Source organism: Curcuma longa, chromosome 11 (assembly GCF_044706935.1).
Source record: "Curcuma longa cultivar G26 ecotype Majalengka, Jawa Barat chromosome 11, ITB_CL_G26_1.1, whole genome shotgun sequence".
NCBI classification, from domain to species: domain Eukaryota; kingdom Viridiplantae; phylum Streptophyta; class Magnoliopsida; order Zingiberales; family Zingiberaceae; genus Curcuma; species Curcuma longa.
In genome coordinates this window covers 19,133,298-19,157,711 of record NC_133871.1, presented here as the reverse complement: position 1 = coordinate 19,157,711, position 24,414 = coordinate 19,133,298, and the positions used below count along the sequence as shown (strand labels likewise).

Sequence of the window (24,414 nt, the reverse complement as noted above, 5' to 3'; positions counted from 1 at the left end):
CGCGGAATAGCAACGCGAGCTCGGAATGAGCGGATGCGAGGCGTCGTCGAGCTTTTTAACCTCCCTTCCTCTCTCGCTTCTCGACCCAACGACCGAGTCGGGCTCGGCCCTTGAAATCGTTCCGCTGTTTCGCCTCGCCGACTGGGCGAACCACCCCAGAAACCTACGCTGCCTTGCGTCAAGATCTTCGCCGATCTCCGTCGATTTGTGGGATTCCGATCGATCCCTCCCGCAAGCTCTCACCTTTCACCGTACACCTTTCTTTTAGCGTTAGATCGCAGATGACCGCGGCCGAATCTTGATCGGCACCGCCGCTTTGCGGCGAGGGAGGTTTTCTTCTTTGTATGGAAACGCGCAGCCGGAAGCGGGCGGAGGCCTCCTCGTCGGCGCCTTCTTCTCAGACCTCTCCCGTCACCCGCCGGGCCAAACGCTCCCGCACCGCCGTCGCTTCCTCGCAGGCTCCCCCTGCCCTTCTACGCGATCCCGCCGTTTACAGAACCTGCCGTCGTCTCCCCCCTCGTTGTCGTCCTCTGCCGCTGCCACTGCCACTGCCGCTGCCCTACCCATGGACTCTTCGGCTGGAGACTCCGTTGGTCGTCGCCGCCGCAGTTCTGGCAAGAGCCATCAGTCTGGTGACCGCGATCGGGATGCTGCCGACAGGGGGAAGGAGGCGGGAGCTTCCAGGTCGAGAGAGAGGGATAGGGACGCCGAGAGGATGTTCGGGTTGAATTTTGATGGCGGAGTCGATGATGATATTGATGGTGAGGGTAGTCTAGGTATCCTCCATCAGAACCTGACATCAACTAGCAGCGCCCTTCAGGGGCTTCTTAGGAAATTGGGTGCTGGCCTTGATGATCTATTGCCGTCGTCTGCCCTGTCAGCCTCTTCTTCGCAGCAGAGCGGGCGGCTGAAAAAGATTTTGGCGGGTCTTCGTGCTGATGGCGAAGAGGAGAAGCAATTTGAGGCACTGAACCAGCTCTGCGAGATGCTGTCCATTGGAACTGAGGATTCTCTTGGGTCGATAGCGATGGACTCATTTGTGCCAGTGCTCGTTGGACTTCTCAACCACGAAAGCAATCCCGACATAATGCTACTCGCTGCCAGGGCCCTCACCTACTTGTGTGACGTCCTGCCTTCATCATGCGCGTCTGTTGTTCGATATGGTGCTATTCCTTGTTTCTGTGCTCGCCTTCTCACTATAGAGTACATGGACTTAGCAGAACAGGTGAGTTTGTATGCTCCATTTAGTATACAATAATAGTTGATTAGACCATTGCTTGGTTGCTTGGAAATATAAGATAGATATACCCAATTTGATTAGCCTGGAGCACCAAAGCACAGGAATGATGCTTAACATGGTTTTGAAATTTTCCTAGGCACTCCTTTTTAATTTTACTACTGATGAGTTGGTTATGTGATACGAAACATCTACTTTGTACATCTGTAGTGCTGTGCATTGGCCTGTATACTTTGAAATGTTGGAAACATACATTTGGTAGGATGAAGAACAAGTGCTATGAACCAGATGATGATAACTTCTTTCATCTAAGTTACTTGTATATTTTGCAGTCACTTCAAGCTCTCAAGAAGATATCACAAGAACACCCAACAGCTTGCTTACGCGCTGGTGCACTTATGGCAGTTCTATCTTACCTAGACTTTTTTTCCACAGGAGTTCAGGTAAAATAAGATCTGTCTATTTCAGACATTGGTTATTATTTTGTTCAATTGTTGGCAGGCTGTATTGTATCAGTTCTTTGAAGTGGTTGTATTGATCTTACTTTTGTGTTCTATCTATCTTGTTGATTCCACTTTCTAGAGAGTGGCTCTCTCGACTGCAGCAAATATGTGCAAGAAACTCCCATCTGATGCAGCTGATTTTGTCATGGAAGCAATCCCATTGTTGACCAACCTCCTCAACTATCATGATGCAAAGGTAACATGAATGTTTAATTTGTCATCACAAAAGAAGATAGAATGTTGATGTTGGGATTGTTATGGCTTATTGATGTTGATGTCAAAGGGATGTCAGGGCTTATTTTGTTTGTGATTTTCTTTTTCCAGTTTGTCATTTCAGTAAATTAAGTTTAGTTGGTTTGTGATTTATTCCCTAGTTTTTCATTTCAGTAAAATAGAGAATCTTAGAAACTCTTCTCCCTTTTTACAGCTAAGAAAATTCAAAAAACTTGGTTGGCGTATCAAAACAGAAATTATATGTATACACAATTCTATGGACTTGGTTGAAACATGATCAATATTGTTAGTCAATTAACATTTAATAAGAATATGCTCAACAAATTAATACATGTAATATATAAAGCACAATAGAATGTTATTTTGTACTTATCTTCTCATATTTCAAGATATCATTTAAAATAAATTAACCTACAAATTGTGTTCTCAATTATTTTTCCCACTTTTTGAATGTTTATTTATTGCTACTGAATGACTGCTAATTGTGATGGAAGGTTGTAGAACATGCTTCTGCGTGCCTGACAAGAATTGCAGAAGCATTTGCATTATGTCCTGATAAACTAGATGAGTTGTGTAATCATGGATTGCTTACACAAGCAGCAGGACTGATTTCTCTCAGTAATTCAGGAGGACAAGCATCTCTTAGTACTTCTACATATACGGTAGGCATATTGCTTTGAATTACTAATGAAGTCTGATTCAAGTTTATTTCACTGTTACATCTATTGTTTATTTCAGGGTTTAATCCGTCTCCTTTCGACTTGTGCTAGTGGATCTCCTCTAGCAGCTAAAAATCTTCTTCTTTTAGGAATTAGTGGCACACTTAAAGATATTCTTCTCAGTTCTGCACTTGTTTCTGGTTCTTCTGTTTCACCTGCCATGACTAGGCCACCTGAACAGGTTTCTCTCTTTCATTCTACCTAACTGAAAGGATTGTATTCAGTGTTTTGAACATGGCCAACAATTTCCTATTTATTTTACAAAATTAAATTATTAAAAACATGGCTGGAGTGAAGAATATCATCTATCAATGCTAAATGATTTCTCCATGTAAGACTTTTCATAGAATACTATATTAGTTAACTTTTGTGTGCAAATAGATCTGAGATCACAATTGCTACTTTAATTTTTAAAATACTTCTGTGATTTTGCCAATCATCTTTTCTTTGTTTTGATTTCCCCCTCTTAAGTTGTTGACTTGTATTGGGCTGCTTATTTGCACACTTGGTGTTGACGATTAGGATTAAGTTTTGTAAAGTTATTCCCTGCTTGAAAGGGAGACTTGTGCACTGTGGATCCAAATTTTATCTGCTTGAAAGGGAGCCTTGTATCTGGCTATAAATTCGCAATAATATCAGTACTTTGCGGGAGTTCAATCACACTAGGCCCTTTCAACTTAATTTCGGAGTACCTGAGACTGAGAATTGACCATTTATTGATAACTATGTCGATCTAAATATTTATTTGAAATGATCTAGTCATCTGACCGATAAAAATTTCTTAGCAATTGGATTCTCTTACAATCGACTTCTCTTTTAAGGGGAAAAGATCTATGTAGAAGAAGAGGGAACAACATTGTGCTTTTGATTTTCTATCAAATCCTGTTGCGACTTTGAATGCACACACTTTAAGGTGGTCTATAAATGAGACTTTCAACATACCATATACATGGTAAACTAAAAGAATATGTGGTAGAACAGTTGTTGGATCTTTCTAAAAATTTTGATTGAAAAATATGTCTGCACTCTGTAGAATTGGAGAAAGGAAATTATATTGCTTCATTGTAATATAAGCCTTACATGAGGATATATACACTTATAATAAAATCCTAAACTTAGAAGTACTAATGTGGGACTAAACTTACTAAACATCTATTAACCGAATGACATTAATACTTCCCTCAAGCTGAAGCACAAATACTAGCCTATTACATACACCAGAGGAACTCTAAAACCTAAATATGAACTATAGACACAACAATAATGAAACCAGAGCATATTACTTGCACGTTTGGCATGCAACCAATAATCCTTTTACCTAGAATTTGAAAAGCTCTAGAGATAGTTGGAGCACTCAAGTTATGATCCCTTTGACCAACAGACGCATTGATTTGATGGAGCCTAAAGATGAAGAGAGAATAAAGGGCAGCCCGGTGCACAAAACTCCTGCCAATTCGGGGAAAGATGAAGAGAGAATCTAAATAATGTTTCAATTGGGCTTCTTAGGGAAAAGAAAAACACTTGCAATTTCTAGAAGGAAGATGGACAATACAATCCCTTTGCTAGACAACAAAATGTGAATTCTTTGATTAGGTCTTCACTGGAGGTGGATAGCATAGTTCAATAACCAAATGAGAACAAAGCATTTTCTTTATTCAAATCTTTGATGGCTTTGAGGTGGCACATATGCCACGTGGAAACATAATGAAATTGAATATGTCGAAAGAATGAAAAAAGAAAGCAAGAACAATGTTTTGAAGTGCTGGAATGAATCCCTCTTATGGCATGACCATATCTGATCTATGGATAGGCTGCTTGACTTGATGAAGGACATTGTCTAAGGGTGTTGCCTCCTTGCACATTGTAAATAAACTGAAGCCCAATTTTATACGAGGATATTGGATGAATTCTAACCTTTGGTGTCCGAAGAACTTCTATGTGATGAGATTAGGTTTATGTTAAAGTTTATCAGAGAGTTTGGTAGATTGGTATAGAATAGTTAACTATGATTAGTATAACTTTATAGAGAGAACATATTGTTCACTACTTTCTACTGATTACTTTGTTTATCTTTGGACTTGCTGTGTATTCAAATGTAAACTAACATGTACAGTTTAGTTTTTTTCTCTGTTTTCAAAAGAGCTCCTTGGTCTCTATTGCTTTCCTACTAGATCTTTATTTGTTGGTTTCATCTGTTTAGAAGAGTTAAGTGGTCACCTAGCATGTGATGTTGATGCTTTTTCTCTCGCTTTTCTTCTTTGTTTAACCTTTGGTTGTAATTTCTTTCCACTGTTTTCCCCCCCTTGCTAAGGACTCCATTCTGGACATTATGGATATTGACTTAATCTAGTGAAATCATTTAGGTTTATGTGACAGTGAACCTTGTGGATGAACTTCTGCCATCCTTGCCAAGTGGAACAATTTCTTTGCCAATGCTCTCTAATGTACTTATGAAAGGAACAGCTACCAAGCATTCTGCTAGCACTTCTAGCAAGCATGATGGATCTAGTGAAACTACTACTGAAGTATCAGCTCATGGGAAATTATTGCAAGAGCAACCTGAACTTTTGCAGCAGTTTGGAATGGACCTACTTCCTGTTATAATACAAGTACTGCTATTGTTTTGTGTGAACAATTTTTTTAAAAGCCTTTTTGTTCTGCACATCTACAACTTTTGTTGTGCAGGTGTATTCTTCCAGTATAAGTGGTCCTGTTCGCCATAAATGTTTGTCTATTATTGCAAAGTTGATGTATTTCAGCTCAGCAGATATGATCCAGACCTTGCTCAGTGTTGCAAACATATCTAGGTATCACTGTTTTTAAATGCATTATGTTTTAGTGTGAATTGTTGTATATACCTGGAATTTTTTACTTTCAATTATTGCCTAGCCTTTATTCATCTAATCAATTGTACATATACTTTTCATCTTGTTTCAATCATTGCCAAAAGTTGAGTGACATTTTAATTTTGCTTCCCTGTCATGTGACAATTTTGCACTGTAAGCAAGTAGATGACTTGGCTGCCTGTTATCTTAAGTTAGAATATGTATGTTCTTCTCAAATATAGTGCAGCTTTTAATTTCTAAGTATTTGTACATTATACCTCTCATCATGTTTCAGTTATGGGCAAACGCTGAATGCCACCTTAATTCTGCTTTTGCTTGTCATGAGAAGCTTATTTGCAGTAGGTAAGCAGATGGAGTGCCAGCTCCTATTCCCACATGTCATGATATATCTGCACACCTTATATAAATAATCTAAGGCGTGGAACACTATCCATTTGTTTACAGTGAAAGAATTATCACATGGCCAGCCCACATTGACAAAATTCAAGTGACAGAATTTTTAGCTATAATTTCTAAGGCACCACTAATGCAATTTCCTTTCCTCACTGGCCATGCCAGATGGCAAGTCCACAGGCAAAAATAAGTGCACACTGAACTGTTTCCCCATAATTGAAATAAGATGAGAACTATATTTATCGAAGCAAAATCATACGTTAACTGATATTTGAAAGGAGTTTGAAAGTTCACATCAAATAAAGTAGTTACTCATATAAGATATGCTTAAACCTTCTTTGTTGACTAGTTTTTAAATTTGGTAACTTGGCTTGAAAGCATAACCAATTTCGTTTTACTCAATTGCAGTTTCTTAGCTGGCATTTTAGCATGTAAAGACCCACAACTCTTGATTCCTGCTATTCAGATTGCAGAGATTCTTATGGATAAGCTTCCTGGAACATTTTCCAAGATTTTTGTGAGGGAGGGGGTTGTTCATGCTGTTGATGTACTAATATCATCAGAATCTTCAAGTGCAGTTCCTTCTCTTCTGCCTATCTCTGAAAAGGACTATGATCCTTCACCTGGAATATCTTGGCGTTCTCGTCGTAATCAACGACGTAATGGTGCTTCAAACATTGAAAACGTCTCACCCAATGATTCAAAAGGATCTATACCAGAAGTTTCTAGTTCAACTTCAGGCGAATCGCCAATGGCAAATACGAATCTTCGTGGTACAGTTAGTTCCCTAGCCAAGTCTTTCAAAGATAAGTTTTTTCCAGCAGACCCAGGTGCAACTGAAGCTGGACTCACAGAAGATCTCATTCGTTTGAAAAATCTTTGCTCTAAGTTAAACTCCATCATTGAAAATGCAAAGAGAAAGACTAAAGGTAAAGCTAAAGCCTCTGGGGTGTCCTCCTTTGACTTATCTGGTAGTAATGAGGAACAACTAAATGAAGTGATAATGGAGATACTGACTGAACTTCGAAAAGGTGATGGTGTATCCACTTTTGAGTTTATTGGCAGTGGTGTTGTTTCGGCATTGTTAGACTATTTTACTTGTGGCACATTTGGGAAAGAGAAAGTTTCTGAAGCTAATTTGCCAAAGTTTCAGCAGCAAGCACTTCGAAGGTACAAGTATTTTGTTGCGACTGCGCTTCCTTTGGAACTTAAGGATGGTAGCAAAGTTCCTATGAGTATTTTGGTCCAAAAGCTTCAAAATGCTTTATCTTCTTTAGAACATTTTCCTGTTGCAATAAGTCCATTGGCTAGGTCTAGTTATGGAAGTGCACGCTTCTCCTCTGGTTTAGGGGCCTTATGTCAGCCTTTTAAGCTGCGTTTATGCCGTGCACAGGGTGAAAAATCCCTTCGTGATTATTCATCAAATGTTGTGCTTATTGATCCACTAGCCAGTCTAGCTGCTGTTGAAGATTTCCTCTGGCCAAGAGTTCAGCGAAGTGACTCAGCACATAAGTCATCGCCATCAGCTGGCAATTCTGATCCTGGAGTTGCTGCTACTACTGGATCTGCTACTCCTACACAATCAACTCCTGGACACCGTCCTTCAACCAGGTCTAGATCATCAGTTATGATTGGAGTTCCAGCTAAAAAAGATGGTTCAGAAGTAAGTGCAAGTTCTTCCAAAGGGAAGGGTAAGGCTGTCGTGAAATGTAGTGCAGATGAATCAAGAGGACCACAAACAAGAAATGCTGTCCGCAGAAGAGCTGCTTCAGACAAAGACACAGAAATGAAAACTGCACATGGCGAATCTACCTCTGAGGTCGGTGCATTCTATCAGACTTTATTTTTAGGGAATCTCACTTATGGCAATTCAGAATATATCTCACATTTTACCACTAAGAATTCCACACCAGAGAGACATAAATGTTAATAATGGCAAACCTTTTTGTTTTATTATTGGGTTTCTTTGGTTTAATATAAAGTATAATTGAATACATCAGTAGACTACTTTATGTAAAAGGAGGGATCAATAGCATTAACATATAACTTTCTTAAAGAAGAAACAGAAAATGCTGAACAAACAAAATAAAAGTGATAATTTAATAAATAAAATCAAGTTTTTATCCACGTGCACGGTCCTTGTCCACGTTTTCACCCACAAAAGATGAGTTGCGTATATCAACCCTTCTCCCAGCTTCCACCTACAAAATACACAAGATCCTACCACAAGAAGGAACGATTTAGTGGATCTATAAAGTAACTTAACCTCTAATAACCAATATGACACCAGAACAAACATCTACCAAATTAAAAGAATGCTCACCTCCATCATTGGTGATCCAAAAGGAAAGAATCAGTGAATCTGAATCTCCGTAAACTCATGGAAGGGAATTGTGCAGAGAGAAACTCACAATCATACAACGAAAAATTGTGCGATGAATAGAAGTGACTGATCAGAAGGAGAAGCACAATTGAACATGTGGGAGAGAAACATGATTGAGACCAGGCCTCATGAGGAGCTCATGGAGATGAGATTGTGATTTGAGCGCTGGTGAAGATGAGATCACTATCAGGAGGGGGAGAGGTTGACTTATGGGAGAGATTGGAAGAGGGTACCCAGAACAAAGTAAGGACCCAAATTTATCCTGAACACAGCCAGTTGGTCTGATTCTAGCTAACCTAAACCTAACCCATCTGTGTGCAACTGCAGTTAAGCCAAACTGAACGACACACTACAACCTCTGTTGCAGACCCAAAATTCAATCTAATTCCATCCTAGTAGAGCCCTGCAAGACAAAATTGATGAAAACTATCCCTATTTGAATCCCAAATTAAGAAAGAAAATTCCAGATACAGGTTAGCAGGAGAAAGGCTTAACCTCCCACTATGCAATTCAAGTTAATTTTCATTATCAGAATTATATAGCATGGTGGTCTAACTAAGAGCCAGGATCAGATTCACAGGTGTGGACTGCTAACATTTAAGATTTTCTTGGATTCATTAAGAGAAGAGAAACCTAAATTTTTGTAAGAGGATATGAGAAAACTTGGGATAAAAGAGAAAGGAATTATTTTGAGATAAAACTTGCTAGATACCTTTGCTGTCAGTATGCCGCTAACATCATTGCTTGATACCTTATGATATTGTCATTATGTCACTTGTTGTAGCATGGTGGAAAGAGACACAAATGATCAAATCCATGAACGAGGATAATTAACGTTTATCAAGGATGAAGAGATCACTTGATCTCCTTGCTTTCATTGAGAGAAGAGTATAACTTCTTTTGGAAAAGGTAGTGAGAAAATGAAAGAAAAGAGAAAAAAATTATTAGGAAATGAAACTGGCTTGATATCATTTTTTTTTTTTTTGAATCATTACATACAGTCATAAGAACCAAATTGAAGATTGAGCTAGCCAAGATCCAGGTGCACTGTTTCTATGGTTGAACCACTGGATCAACTAATTGGACTGCACATTGACCTGAGAACTGATTTGGTCGGGCATGGTAGTTGGTTCGATGAGTTGCAGTTTTTACCAAAGGAGACTTTGACATTTATTCTTTAAGAAAGAGTGAATACCCATTTTGTTGTTATATAGGTTCAAATTTCACATTTATCATTATATATTTTTAAGTTTTTTATAGGTGACAGATGGTTGAATGTTTTGAATAAATTTAATTAATCTTAATAATTTTGTAATATAGAATGCATTTTCAACACAAAATATAGGTTAATTTTTCATCAAACTAAAAATTTATTGTGCAATGTATTTTCATTAAAAAAATTTAAATAAAAATATTGGTTTAAAAATATAAATAAATAAGTCAACGATATTTTATATGCTTCATTATAGAAAGAGAGAAACAAGGGTGGTCAGTAAGTATATATTTTTTGAACTGTGTAGAAAAGGTGATTAACTTTATAATAGTTGATTTTGCCAATGTCTATCTTGTTGGTATATTTATGGATCCTCATGAGTAGTGCTGTTACTATCTAATAGCATATGTATAAACAACAGGGATGTAAAATTTAATCAGGTAATAAAGGGTGGGTTTAGAATGCATCCTTTTAACTTTGTGTGTGCAATTACTCTCTTTTGTCAGAGTTATGTTTAGCTTACATTTTTCTGTGCTTCATTTAATTTATCATTCTCAGTTTGGCATTAAAAATCTTAAATAAAAGTATTATTGGATGTACTAGAAGTGCCTGTCAAAAATAGCATCCTTGGTGAATCATGATACTAATTGCTTAAGTGGTTGCTCAACTAATTACTCCCTTAGATATTTATATTTTGCTTCAATCCCATGATTATTGATTGCTATTTTTTGTTGCAATTCTTTGGCATCTCTTAGAATGTCATATTGTGGTGACTCTAGTTACTTCCTTTCTCTTCAATTCTACTGAATTATTTTTTTAATAAAAGTAGTGGTGGTATATGCAGGATGAGGATTTTGATATGTCTCCTGTTGAGATGGACGACACACTTATGCTTGTTGACGATGACATCTCTGATGAGGAAGATGATCATGAAGAGGTCTTTCTAAGATATTTATTTCTATTTCATCTTTTTATGGAGAAATTTCCCTCATTTGTACTGATTTGAAGTCTATATATTTTTGCATGTCTAGGCATAACAAATATGTATCAAGATAAAGAATTGAAGCTGTTATACTCTGAATAGAATTTTTGTGGATTTCTATATGTTGTACTTTCATGTCTTATTATGTAGTTGGATTATAATGATGCTGGAAATTGTTACCATTTCAGGTATTGAGAGATGACTCTCTTCCTGTCTGCATACCTGAGAAGGTACATGATGTCAAGCTTGGAGATGCCTCTGATGAAAGTGTGGCAGATGGTTCAGCAACACATAATCAGGTAAAAACAATATCCACTTTGAGTGACAGGTCTTCTACAGAAAGAGCCACTGAACCTTCTGAGTTCCGAAGAGGAAGTGCATTTGGTTCAAGGGGGGCAATGTCATTTGCTGCTGCTGCAATGGCAGGCCTTGCTTCAATAGGTGGAAGAGGTATCAGAGTTGGCCGCGATTATCGTGGACTTGCATCTGGTAGCAGTTCAAGTGACCATCAGAATAAACTGATATTCACAGTCGGGGGAAAGCAGCTTAGCAAGAACCTGACTATTTATCAAGCTTTCCAGCGCCAACTTAATCTTGAGGAGGAAGATGAGAAGCTCAATGGATCTGAATTTCATAGTGATGACAATGGCTTCTGGAGTGATATATTTACGATAACATACCAGAAAGCTGTTGGGCAGATTGACAAGACTTCACAAGGATGTTCAAATTCTTCAAAATCTTTAAAAGCTGCATCTACTTTGGATTTCATTAGTAATAATAAATGTCAAGGAATGCCCCTGCTCAATAGCATCTTGCAAGGGGAGCTTCCTTGTGATCTTGAAAAATCCAATCCTACATATAATGTATTAGCATTATTGCGTATCCTCAATGGCTTAAATCACTTGTCAACCTGTCTGAGAACTCAGGCCACTATTGATGATTTTGCGGAAGCAAAAATTTCTAATTTGGATGGACTTTATACAAGTGGTCCGAAGGTGTCACCCGAGGAATTTGTGAATAGAAAGTTAACTCCAAAGCTTGCTCGGCAAATGCAGGATGCACTAGCCCTTTGTAGTGGTAGCTTTCCTCCATGGTGTTGTCAGTTAACAAAAGCGTGTCCTTTTCTTTTTCCATTTGACACCAGGAGGCAATATTTCTATTCAACAGCGTTTGGTCTATCTCGAGCATTGCATCGACTTCAGCAACAACAAAATTCTGATAATCAGAATTCAACTAGTGAAAGAGAGGTTCGAGTTGGTAGGCTGCAAAGACAAAAGGTTCGTGTAGCCCGGAATCGTATATTGGACTCTGCCGTAAAGGTTATGACAATGTATGCTAGTCAAAAAGCTGTCCTTGAAGTAGAATATTTTGGTGAGGTAGGCACTGGATTGGGTCCAACATTGGAGTTCTATACCCTTTTAAGTCATGACTTGCAAAAGGTTGAATTGGGTTTATGGAGATCCGACACTACATCAGAGAGTTCTGCAATGCTAATTGATGGAAATGGAACAGATAGTAGAGAGAATGATGATAGTTTACGAGCAAAGAAAGCAGTCGAGGAATTGCCTGTTGGAGGACGAGAAATTGTACAAGCTCCTCTTGGTTTATTCCCTCGTCCTTGGCCCCCTGGTGTGGATGCTTCTGATGGTAGTCAGTTTTCAATGGTTGTTGAGTATTTTCGTCTGATCGGTCAGACTATGGCAAAAGCTCTACAAGATGGTCGGCTGCTGGACTTGCCACTTTCAATGACATTCTACAAACTTGTATTGGGCCAAGTAAGTCAATAAGCTGAAACCTTATATCTCAATTATATTCTACGCAAATCTTTCATTAGTTTGGTTAAGATGAACTTACTCTTTAATACAGGAGCTTGAATTGCATGACATCCTCTTATTTGATGCCAAGTTTGGAAAGATATTGCAAGAATTGCAAGCCCTTGTACTCCGCAAACAATTTCTGGATTCAAATCTCAGTAATAACCAAATGGCAATTGCTGATTTATGTTTCCAAGGTGCCTCAATTGAAGATCTGTGTTTAAATTTCACCCTTCCCGGTTATCCTGAATACATTCTTAAAGATGGAGGGGAAAATATAATGGTACTAACTAGAAAGATAGGGTTAATTTCTCCTGTTTCAATGTTTGGCGCCATCTGATGAATTATTACATTGTTGCTTTTAGGTTGATGCTAACAACTTGGAAGAGTTTGTTACTCTAGTAGTTGATGCAACTATTAAGACAGGCATTATAAGACAGATGGAGGCGTTTAGAGCGGGTTTCAACCAGGTAATAGCTTTTGAATACTCATTTCTTCTGTGTTTTTTCCATTTTAATTCACCAAAAGGTCTTTACCTGATCAAGTTGGTTGAGCCAAATAAGATCCTACCTAAAAACAGTGAGGGTTTCAAAGATGATGAAGTGTATGACTATTAGGGGGCTTGATATGCTGCACATCTTATGCTGTACACTTTGTGAGCAGTTAGTAGAAAAAATATATATATTTTTTAAATTTTCACTTTTTTAGTTTAAACACTAAATCCTAAATAAAAAAAATTAAAAAAATATATATTATACTAGGTGCTCACAGAGTGTGCAATATATCATTTGCCGGACTATAAGATCCTAAACTTATAATTTTCTTTTGGAAAATATATTTGACATTTATAATTATTCAAACATTACATCATTATAGTACCTCAAAGCATGATTATTCAGAAAGTGGATAGATGAACAATGTAATCTAATTATTATTTTGTTGTATTTTATTATATTTGGCACATACGTATGCATTAATTTTGAATATTTAGATTTATTATGAACATGCCAAACATTGCTTTATTATGATTTCAAGAAGCATATTGAAAACTTATAGGCAAAAATCAAAGCTGTATCGAAAACATCAAAGGGGCCCTTCTTGAAAATTATCAATTTTTTATATCACTTGAAGCTTTTTGCATTGTTGATCGTTCTACATATTTTTCCTGTGGGTTACTCAATTCCATCCTAGAAACAGAGATATGTTTTGCATTTTTTTGTCATATCTTTGATCATGGTGGATTTCCATCACGATTTAAGATTGTAGTTTCTCAAAATCCAGATGGTAGAGGCAGTGATATTTAAATTTTAAAAATGTTATGGTGGAATGGTGAACTGCATCAGTATCGGCGAAAGCAAAATAGTGAATCATTGAGTTTTAGTTATCAGTCACCAATGCAAATATTGAATAAAGTAGAAGTAATGAAACAATGAGTTTTAGTTATCACTCATTTGGTTCTGCCACACTATCGTTGGATCCTTCAAAATACCTCACCAGAAATAGGATGCTTCCTCGTGAATTACTAGTCTTTATGTTTTTCACTGAAACAGCAAACTTTCAAGAGCATATTTATGGTTTTTTATTTTAAATTTGGTTAAACCAATTGTTTCCGTTCATAACACCTTGTTCCTAATTTTTCAGGTCTTTGACATCTCCTCTTTACAAATATTTGTGCCACGTGAGCTTGACATTCTAATCTGTGGTCGAACAGAATTGTGGGAGGTAATTTGTCCTTGTATGACAAGTAGATGACCAAGTTTCCTAATTTTTTTATCCAAATTGTTAGCAACTAATGGAATACCAACTGTGCATTCTGCAGCCTGACACTCTAGCTGACAATATAAAGTTTGACCATGGTTACACTGCCAAAAGTCCTTCAATTATTCATGTAACTCAATTGTAACTAATTTTCTCATAGTTGGCTTTAATCATCGATTTATTTATTATTTTAAATTATTATATCATGCAGCTGCTTGAGATAATGGGAGAATTCACAGCAGAGCAACAACATGCTTTTTGCCAATTTGTAACCGGTGCTCCAAGGCTTCCACCTGGTGGTTTAGCTGCGTTAAATCCAAAGCTGACCATAGTTAGGAAGGTAATTCTGAATCATTAAAACACATTGTGGATCTAAGTCCTTTGAGCGCAATGATTTTTAACATGCCGATTTCTTGCTGTGGTTCATCATGAAAAAATTCATCTATGCCAGCTTTCTTCGGCTGTAGCGAACTCTACAGCAAATGAGAATGGGGTCTCTGAATCAGTGGACGAGGACTTGCCTAGCGTTATGACCTGCGCAAACTACCTTAAACTCCCACCCTACTCAACTAAGGTTTATTTTCCATAATTTAATCATCCAACTGCCAAATAATACTCCTTATCTATCACTTCTCTGATGGAATCTCTTTGCAGGTAATAATGCACAAAAGAATCCTTTATGCCATCAGCGAAGGCCAGGGTTCCTTTGATCTCTCGTGAGCTTGAAAAAGATCCATGAGCTAAAGATTCAGTTTCATCAGGAGTCTGTCAAGTGCTGATTTCGGTGAATGTGACCAAATGCCAGATGATTTATTACCTGACCGAATCAATCAATTATATCTTTATTTTCAGCCTTTCAATATTTGTATATTCTCATCTATAGATGTAATTACCCAACGATACCCCTTTTGTTAGTGAGGATACCATTCTCTCTCTCTCTTTTTTTTTCTTTCTGAAAATGCTAGTTTTTTCACAGCTATTAAGTGATTCTATTCTTCAAGAATGACTGCAGATGGTGAATGCAAATAGTGAAGTTTGTTTTCCCTTTACATGATGGTTAGCACTTGTCTGTATATGAACATCCAAGAGTTTTAGAGGCCAAAATGTAAGCGATCGTAGTCAAGTGTCGAGATTAATGAACATTTAGCACATTGGCAACTCTCTCTGGAGAATGTGTTCACTAATTCTATAGTTTAAGATAAGTAAACAAAAAACGGGTAATTCTATCCTTTGCCGTGGTGCTTTGATTTATCACAATGATAAGAAATTGTCTCTTTTGCTATCGACTCGTCCAATATTTATTATCATCAAGAAGAGTAGCAATACAACAAATAATGTTTTGGTGTACATTTTCTGAAAAATAAACAAAATAAGTTAAGACGAGCAAAATTTAATACTGCGTCAATGGTTGTCTATGCCCAAGATAAAAAGGAAAAAATTTATATCTTAAAAGTCGGCCTCATAGAGCATAAAATGAAACTGTATAAACAAGTAAATCCAAGGCCTTCAATACACAAGCTAACAGTTCTCAACTGCTTGCCTTTGTTTCATCAAAGAATATATTTCCAATCCAGCGTCTACGATGTGTGAGAGCCAAATTCCACGAAACACGAAGTCATTACAAGAAAAAAACGAGAACAATATCCGCATTATTCCTCATCCTTGCAGTAATTCACACAAACAACAATTGGATGCGAGATGCTCTACTCCTTGGCGAAAACATTTACCCACTTAGCTCAATCAGTAGGTGAACAATCATGTGTCAGCGCCGTGCCTCTGCTGCTCTCCTTTACAGTAAAAGGCCAGAGAAGGTTTAACCAGCATCATCTTTAGAATCACAAACCTTAAACCACTTATATTCTTGATATCCACACGGAAAGTTGAAAGTACTCGAGTGGAGAACCATTATCATGAAAGCATATCATGTTTGCAGACTGGGCAAAATGTTCCCCACTTGGTTAGCCATGAATCCACACACACCAAATGGAAGTCTGCAAAAGTGGTTAACAATGTTACTAAGCAATGGGTGTTTATGATAATAAAAAGCCGGTGTAGATTTGCAAACTAAAACGATAGAATTAATTTCTGATATAAAATCAAGAAATCAAGTAGAGAAATGAAGAGAAAGATTAAACAAAGCATTCAGTAAACATAGTTGAAAAGAACCAAAATAGAAATTGAACCAGATGAGTGATGTGTCTCGCCGGTTCAGTGGCCAGAATAGTGATCAATTGGCCGAACTGCATACTGACTCTGACATTAACCCAGCCAAGTCAATTGGTAAGCCCGACCTAGGTCAATTCATTAATCTGCAAATTTATTGATTTTATTTATAAATTCATCATTTAAATAATAAAAATAGTGTGATTTTAAGCATCAAATGCCTCATGGCATGAGTAAAGGATCAAAACATGGAGGACTAACAACATTGAGCTTAAGAAGATACGAAATGAGATGTAATAATTTATTTTAGCAAAAGGTTTTAATATACCCTTCATGCCATTATATTTGACATTTTGATTCCATGATAAAACCAGGATGATTTTTGAAAAATCATCTGATTTTTTTTGTTTAAAAAAATCAGTCGAACCATTTTTTCCCCCAATTTTTTGCCTAGCCAATCTATAAGCAAAACCAACCTGGAGAGCACCTTGGTTCCACTTGTTTCTGATTCAACCGTCAAGTCAACCCAGTTTTATCACTATGGTAGTAAAAAGCTAATAGGATCAATCTTGATAGACTTTTTTGAATGGTTCCCACATGCAAAGTAAAACAGATCAGAAAAAGATATATCTCGATTCGCCAAAGAAGGAAAGCTTATAAGCAATTTGTATTGAAGGATAATTACAAAAGTTTACCGTGTTGACAAGGAAGAACTCTCAGAGACTCTCCATCTTTGTAATCTTCAAGGCAAATAGCACAGGTCTCGGCTGTTCGTTTGCTACTTAAGAATGCAGTTCTAAATGTGAGGCAGGGAAGTAGCTCGACTGCTTCTTGTTTCATGCTTGCAGGCGGGTTTTGTATTCGATGCCGAAGAAGCCGACAGTTTCTAGCCAACATAAATGCAGCAAGTACTATTATTATGAATACCAGAGATACAAAAGATATAACCAGGATGGTTCCAGCAGCTTCATCCATGGAGGATCCTATGCAACATTCCCCTTCTTCACCTCGGGCATGCTTCATCAGAGTCTCACCTGCCAGCTTTGAAACAAAAACTGCATGTATATGTATGCCAGCTGAATCTCCAACCACTGCAGCACAGAAACAAGAAAATGCATAAAAATTAGAGGATAGAAACTGTATAAACGGACAAGACATAGAAACTGCATAAAGGTACATCTAGGCAAAGCAACATTTTAAAAACAGGTTTGTGTTTATGCCATCTTGCGACAAGGAACCACATTGCATATTCTATGCAGTCCTCCTCCTGCAATTGCTTTGGAAGGCAGGGTCAAGCAATTTCAAATGTTGCCAGCTTCAGAGGACACCCAAAAATTGAAACTGTGGTTGACTCCAACCAGTTTGAACCAAATCAAACAAACCCACTAATAATCACTTGCCTTTAAGAAGCACCACATATGCAGGACAATGAGTCAACTGCATGCCACCTACATATGTTTTTTTTATTAAAAAAAACTTTGGTCCATAGAAATTCAAATGGCTTAGAAATTGATTGCTCACTCTTAGTATTCCTTCAATGTGTAGGGAGGCTGAAGCTACTGAAATTCAAATGGCTTAGAAATTGATTGTTCACTCTTAATATCACATATCAAGTTGTGAATCCCTACACATTGAAGGAATACTAACAATTTGATACTGAAGCTACGACCATATCAATCAGCTTTAACATACAATCATGCAACTATATAATAGATCACACTCATATACTTACAATTACCATGAACAAGGGAAAAAACATCAGACGCTTATATAATTAACTATCATGCAACACTAATGCAAAATGAATTCAGCAAATAATCAATTGTTACTAGAACAATAATATCAACCTAAATATTTCCTCACACTAGCTTCATACCCACAAGTTTTCTAGAGTTTCTGAATTAGATAGTTAACTCAAAAGAACATAAGGAATGTCTAGAATCTAGACACCCATTATTCTCCAAAGTAACTGATTACACAATGGGTGATTCTTCCATCTCCTTGTTATTTATCTCAACAACTTGAGAATGCACCTGAAGGTACTAGATTATAGAGTTTCTAAGAACCTTGGAAGTTGTCGGTTACAGGTTCAAAATCCTCCCTCATTTAAGCAGTGCGTGCTTCTGTACGCATGAGCAGGCATGCACACTTGAGATGCATCTCACAAATCTATTACAATCGATTCCAAACACGCTTAGACATCTTTGATGCGAGACCACATCAGATCCATCAAAGAAAGGGTGGGAAAGAAACAGGAAAATTGGGCACTTACTGGAGTACAAGCTGCTCTTCTCCTGGTCATCGAATATTATGGCAGCCCCAAATCCAGCACCTTGTGCGTTCCTGACCTTCTCCTCGAAGCTGCACACCCCCCTGGAGATCAGAACGAACCTCGAATCTCCACCGCCACCGTCGCCGAGGGCCGTCCAATTATTCCTGAGACCAGAGCAAGCGTCAAGAGGTTCCGCAACGTGAAGAGAGCCGCAGATCCCGAATCCATCGACCGGAACAGCTGCAGACGCCACCTGCTGTTAGAAAATTCTTCCCGTTGCCCTAACCCTAGCATGGAGTGAAAGAGATAAGAAAGAGGGAATGAAGGATCACCGAAGCGTGCAGGGGCGTCGAGGAAGGTGAAGGAGAAGGGCTTGGAGCGCAGGTGGACGAGGGCGTCGGAGGATCGGAGGAGGGATGAGAAGCAGCAGAGGAGGAATAGGAGGGAGCAGGGAGAGAAACTTGCGGCGGCGGCGGCGGCGGCGGCGGCGGCGGGGAAGGAGGACGTCGGGCCACGGTTAGGGCCACGGTGAAGAGTCATCGGCGGCGCATATACTGCGTCTCGTATCGCCGTACTGTCACCGCCGGCGAGCTCGACGCGTCGCCATCGGAGGAAGTACAGGTGTCGGAGAATGCTAATAATTTCGAGTGGCCGATCGAGTTGGATTAAGAAAATAGTAGTATTTAGGGGGTGGGAATCCATAAATTCCAATTTTATAAATAAAATCTGATTAATTTTTTAAAAAATAATTTATCTATGTGATTTTTGTTTATAATATCACTCAAACTATTAATTTTAGTTTGAATATATCCGTGCTATTGAAATAGAATGCAATGGTTCACATTTCTTTAATAAAAGATAGAATTTGTTATTTCTCCGATATCACATGATCGATTCCACAATTATCTATAAGGAAATAAATTAAAAAGTTACAATTGGTCACGATGGAGAAGGACAATCTTAACTTCATCGAGATTCGATCCTTGTCTACTTCAGTAATTCTGTTCCATTATAAACAACTCAACTATGTCTCGAAGACATGATTCAAACAACTAAGTGGCAAGAGGCATGATGAATTACTCATGGTTCAGTTGAGTTATCGTTTCAAAACTTACTTATGCTATCGAATTTATTTGATGAACGAACTAAAAGAAGTCCACTTGTAGAACTAATTAGAAACAAGTCCGTGTATTTAGATTAATAAAAAAATTCAATTAAAACTTGTGCTAAAATCAAAATAATAAATGTAAAAAAAAAAAAAAAGGTGTCTGGAAGCACTACTTGCACTTCTCCAACAAAGCCCACGTTGAAAATGCTCGTTATTACTTGTTGATTAAGCTTGATGGATTCACCTTCTAAAATAACAAGTTGTGATTGCAGAAGTACAATATCAACTATTTGACGTTCATCTATATTATATTTTGATTGGAAGTGTGATCCAAATCTTTTTAGAATATTTCTATAACCAAATCTAATTATGATATTCTTAATATCTTCTATAATGATAATTTTTGAAAATTGAATTGTGAAAACAAATTGTCATATATATAAATTTTGAAAAAATGTATTCAACTCCAACCGTGGAGAAGAAGCACCATGAAAAGTTGCTCCTCAAGTGGTTCCAATTGGGGTTTCGATAAGTTGTTGCTCCTTCAGATGCCAACTTTGCTGGTGGTGCTTAGCTATATATGGACTAGGTAGAGGGTTGCTCGGCCAATGGGCCTGCAACTGCTGAGCTATGGATTTGGTGTTCTTGAAGTAAGAAGTTCTGATAGGACAAGGATCGATTATTTCAGACAAGGCAGCACAAGTTGGCATTACTGTCTGAGCTAGTGAGTGGATCGATCAATCGACACAAATCGACTAGGCTCGACTAATTGGGTCATTCGGTGAGGTTAGTGTGTTGGGTGGTTTGGATGAACTAGACAGTCTGTATCAAAAGGATGAAGATAATAATAACAAAAAACAAAGTGGCCCGAAAGAGAATAATTCATGTGGAATCTGAACATGATATCTCCTGTTAATCCTCCCAGTGTGGGAACCCCACGGGAAAAGTAGGAAAATATGCTTCGTTACTGTATCTGTCATGGGCATTGTTGGATCTTGAGATTTGGATGCATAATTGGTGCCTGGTGGGGCATGATTTTGGCTTTAGTAAAACTTGTGCATAAAAACTTGGTTATGTAACAAGTCATTTACTCCATTTTAGCTTTCGTATTGATGCGGTGAGTAGTTGAGCCTCCGTGTAGCCGGTCAAAATCAAAAGTCATAGCAAGTCAAAGGGAATACAAAACCTTGACTAGTCAAGACAAGACCAAAATGTAAGATCTGGGCAGGTTGGGTCCCCATATTATTCGGTCTATCGACAGTGAGTCCCTTACCTCTTGGCACGACATCTCTGCCTTTCGATGCCCGACTCCAATACCTCTACCCCTCAGTGCCTGACCTTGACATCCATTCATCTCAGCGTCCGACTCCAACACCTCTCAATGCTTGACTCCGACATCTCTGTCTCTTAGTGGCCGACTCTGACAGAACGAGACCGATTGAGAACAAGAGGATTGTGTGAGAGTGTTAGTAACGATAGAGGATCAAGAATACATGGGGACATGCGCACCGTAAAATGACGTGAAGACGTGGTACTCCCTCAACTTAGACGTGGGGAAAGGGGGGCCGTCCATTTCGCCAAACGGAGAGTATAATAAGGAATTTGTTCTCCGCGGACATAGGTGTGCGCACACACATAATTTCAACCACTTTTTTATTTTTCATCTTTGTCTAACTTTAATCATCGGAGTTAACTTAAATGTCGGAGTGGCTACGTAAAAGTTTGCCTTGATCCTATTCTAACTCTCTTCTAATTTTGTAGAGTATTCACAAATTCAGTGTTCAATCTTGTTCAACCTTGAAGATCCTCGATCCATCATCAACCTCCTCACGATGGTTCCCTTCTTTTGATCTCAGGCAGGATCATGTATCATATGAAATATTGAAGAGTCGTATTCGTGTGTGAGATTTTCTATCATCGAATCTGATATTTTGTGTCACCCACGCTATGTGACCCCCGTGCGCGACACAGTCGACTCCCGCCGCTTCTGGGCACCCTCGTTGCGCCGTTCGGCCACCATCGGCCGCCGGACCGGGCCCGATTGACGCGTCACTCGCCGTTGCATGCCGGTCCTTCCCCGGCCGGTCTCCGACCGCGATTTGGTCGGAAACGGCGCGTGCCATTGCCGGCCGCGTTCCGACCAAATTGCGCTGGATTTCAACCACAATCCGTCCAGAATCTGACGCTGATCGACGCGCCGGCGAGTGGCGCATCGATCGGGCCCAGTCCGGTGGCTGATGGTGGCTGGATGGCGCGGCGAGGGCGTCCGGAAGTGGCGGGGTCAGGAGGGCGGAACACTGTGCATTTCCACATTTGGACAGTCAGATCTGGCGCGTGATCGTGTGATGGACGGAGGATCGCGTGTCACGCACGGATGCGCACGAGGGAGTCGCGCATAGTATCAAAATCGTTTCGATCATATATGAATTACAAAGATGTATGTTAAAATTAAGTTTACAGGACCAAACCTATTGTGATCTTGCACGTGTGCCACTCGAGTTCATTCAACAACTCACCTTGCTTAACCCGTCGGCTAGTTAGACGAGATGAGATCTCACGATCAAAAGTACGATATGATATTACGTAAGCAACTTTGTGTATATTTGGATGCAACAAGAAAAGAAAAGGAAAAGAAAAGGTGAAAAAAAATAATTAAAATAAATCCTACAAAAATAAAGGGGCTTCTTGTTATCATGGCCAGCTCAAATTTTCAAATGCTGATGGAGGAGAATTGCTGATGGAGGAGAAGGAATCATCTGCTAGCTCAAAAGCTTGGCTTGCATGGGTAAGGCTTACTCGTAAAGCTACGCCAAAAGAAAGAAGAAGACGAAAAAGAAGGATCAAAATTTTGATCGAATGATCCCCACTCAAAGTTTCGTATCCATGGAGTCACTTTAATACCATGGACCCGAGCTAGGAGGCAAATTGGATGGTAAAGATAAATTATATTTAAAATATTTTTTTTAAAAAAAATAAAGTACTTTGTAAAAAAGTTTAAGTTTTATCGATCACTCAGGTAGACGTTTGGATTAATTAATATATTTGATGGTGTTAATGTTTAGGGGGTGAAATGAGAAGAAATTAATTTTTTCAGTAGTATTTTGATAAATAAGGTAAATTTTAGTGGCAAAATTAAAATAAGATAAATTTTTATTAATTTATTCTAGAAGATAGCTTAGCTTTCATGCCTTGTTTAGGGTTTTAAATGTGGAAAATTTTCAATATGGAAATAGAGGAGGGAAGAAAGAGTACCAAAATAAATATGGAAATAAAGGAGGGGGAAAATGAATATTGAGGATTATTTATTAAAAAATAATTTATTTTAATGAAATTATGTTATTAAAATTTATCAAATTTATTTTTCTCTATTTAATGTACCTATAAAAAAATTTTCTTCTCAAGTTTGGCCATTAAATAAATCTATGAATAAAGCTGAAGACTAAAAGAGAAAAAAGTAAATTGACAGGGCAAATAACTTATGAATTTATGGATCACTAAGTAAAATGCTTTTTTATTTTTTAAAAGAATTATTTTTTTTCAAAAAATATTTATTACCAAAAAAGGTTTAGATGACAATAAAATTTATTGATGAGATTTTTTATATTTTATCTTACCAAATATTTTAAAATATAAAGAATATTTTCTAAAAAAAAAAACCTCAGACCTTTTACATAGGCGAAGAGAAATGTGACAACAATACTCCTTTTAATTCTTAATATCTCTTTCAAATCACAAAATTACTGATTTGGTTTTATCATTTTCTATTAATTTCTTCATCATTTCCTTTCTCTTTCTTCTTAATTTCATAATAAGTCAAACCGAGATTAAAATTAACTTGGCTAAATTGTTCAAGATAAAGCTTGGTTTGATATTTAATTTGTTAGATGCAATCCAACTCTTATTGTAATTTGTTAAAGATCTTAATTAAAAGGGTATTTTTAATTATTAAAATAGTTAAAAATAACTCCTTTTTTAAAAAAATAATTAAAATGATACCTATTATATTTCTCATATTAAAAATAGTTTTTTCTTTTAGCACTACACTGGTATAGCAACCTATTAAAATAAATCGTTTCAATTTTATTAAAAAATTATTCAAAAATGATTTTTTTATAAACAATTCTGTTATAGTATTCATTTAGTAATCATTATAACAATTTTAGCTGAATTATTTAATTTGAATTGAATTTAAAATAATTTTAACTTAAAAAACTATTTATATCAAATTAAAAATAATACTTATTTTAACAAATTATGCAACTATTTTTCAATATTTTTAAATTTTTTTGATAATTTTAATAATTAATAATGCCTTTTTAATATTTACCTTTAAAGTTACTCGAGCATCAAAGTATCTACTAATTTCATACGGAGACCATTAAATCATGTTATCCAAACACTAGGCACAGTGGGCCCATCTGCTCATCGTTCCCACCACGCCCATAAAAAAGTGGGCCACCACAGCAGTCACAGATTATCCTCCATTAAAGCAACCAAACCACTCATCACTTCCTCCCCACTGCCTGAAAAGAATCGACGACCTGTTGCCCGCAACAGAGCGTGCTTTCATGGCGCCCGCTGTTATTGGCAGCGCATTCCTTGCATGTGGTCAAGCTGCTCTCCTCGAGAACCGGGCAACAGCTTTAAAAACACAGGAATCCAATGCGAATCTTTCTCATCTCCATCTTTTTTTTTTTCCCCTTCCCTTCTTCTAGTTTTTGTTTACAAAATTCCATTTTGGGAACATAACCACCACCACCATCACAGGAGAGAACAGGCCACAGGGCAA

General features: G+C 37.7%; 2 protein-coding genes across 2 annotated transcripts; one reads left to right on the top strand and one right to left on the bottom strand.

Annotated features, from left to right (window-relative positions):
• Positions 1 to 108: 108 nt before the first annotated feature.
• On the top strand, positions 109 to 15,131 carry LOC141838605 (E3 ubiquitin-protein ligase UPL3-like). The gene is given in 18 exon segments (XM_074726129.1): positions 109 to 468; positions 471 to 1,225; positions 1,570 to 1,680; positions 1,820 to 1,936; positions 2,469 to 2,636; positions 2,713 to 2,874; positions 5,057 to 5,302; positions 5,379 to 5,500; positions 6,341 to 7,751; positions 10,373 to 10,465; positions 10,699 to 12,285; positions 12,377 to 12,607; positions 12,690 to 12,794; positions 13,966 to 14,046; positions 14,144 to 14,212; positions 14,294 to 14,422; positions 14,534 to 14,656; positions 14,737 to 15,131. Coding segments are annotated over 18 exon segments (5,700 nt in total). The 5' UTR covers positions 109 to 344; the 3' UTR covers positions 14,803 to 15,131.
• Positions 15,132 to 15,623: 492 nt separating this feature from the next.
• LOC141840592 (receptor homology region, transmembrane domain- and RING domain-containing protein 1-like) lies at positions 15,624 to 19,159 on the bottom strand. The gene is made up of 4 exons (XM_074728633.1): positions 18,850 to 19,159; positions 18,518 to 18,757; positions 16,941 to 17,336; positions 15,624 to 16,073 (listed from the first exon to the last, which is right to left on the bottom strand). The coding sequence occupies exons 1-4, from the start codon at positions 19,055 to 19,057 to the stop codon at positions 15,991 to 15,993; spliced, it is 927 nt and encodes a 308-aa protein (XP_074584734.1). The 5' UTR covers positions 19,058 to 19,159; the 3' UTR covers positions 15,624 to 15,990.
• Positions 19,160 to 24,414: the final 5,255 nt, after the last annotated feature.

Excerpts from the sequence above, each read along its gene's own strand:
- LOC141840592 (XM_074728633.1), bottom strand. The coding sequence starts at position 19,057 with ATGACTCTTCACCGTGGCCCTAACCGTGGCCCGACGTCCTCCTTCCCC. Across the intron at positions 18,758-18,849 it reads CGACGCCCCTGCACGCTTCG|CTGTTCCGGTCGATGGATTC; the intron begins GTGATCCTTCAT and ends TGGCGTCTGCAG. Across the intron at positions 17,337-18,517 it reads GAAGAGCAGCTTGTACTCCA|TGGTTGGAGATTCAGCTGGC; the intron begins GTAAGTGCCCAA and ends TCTGTGCTGCAG.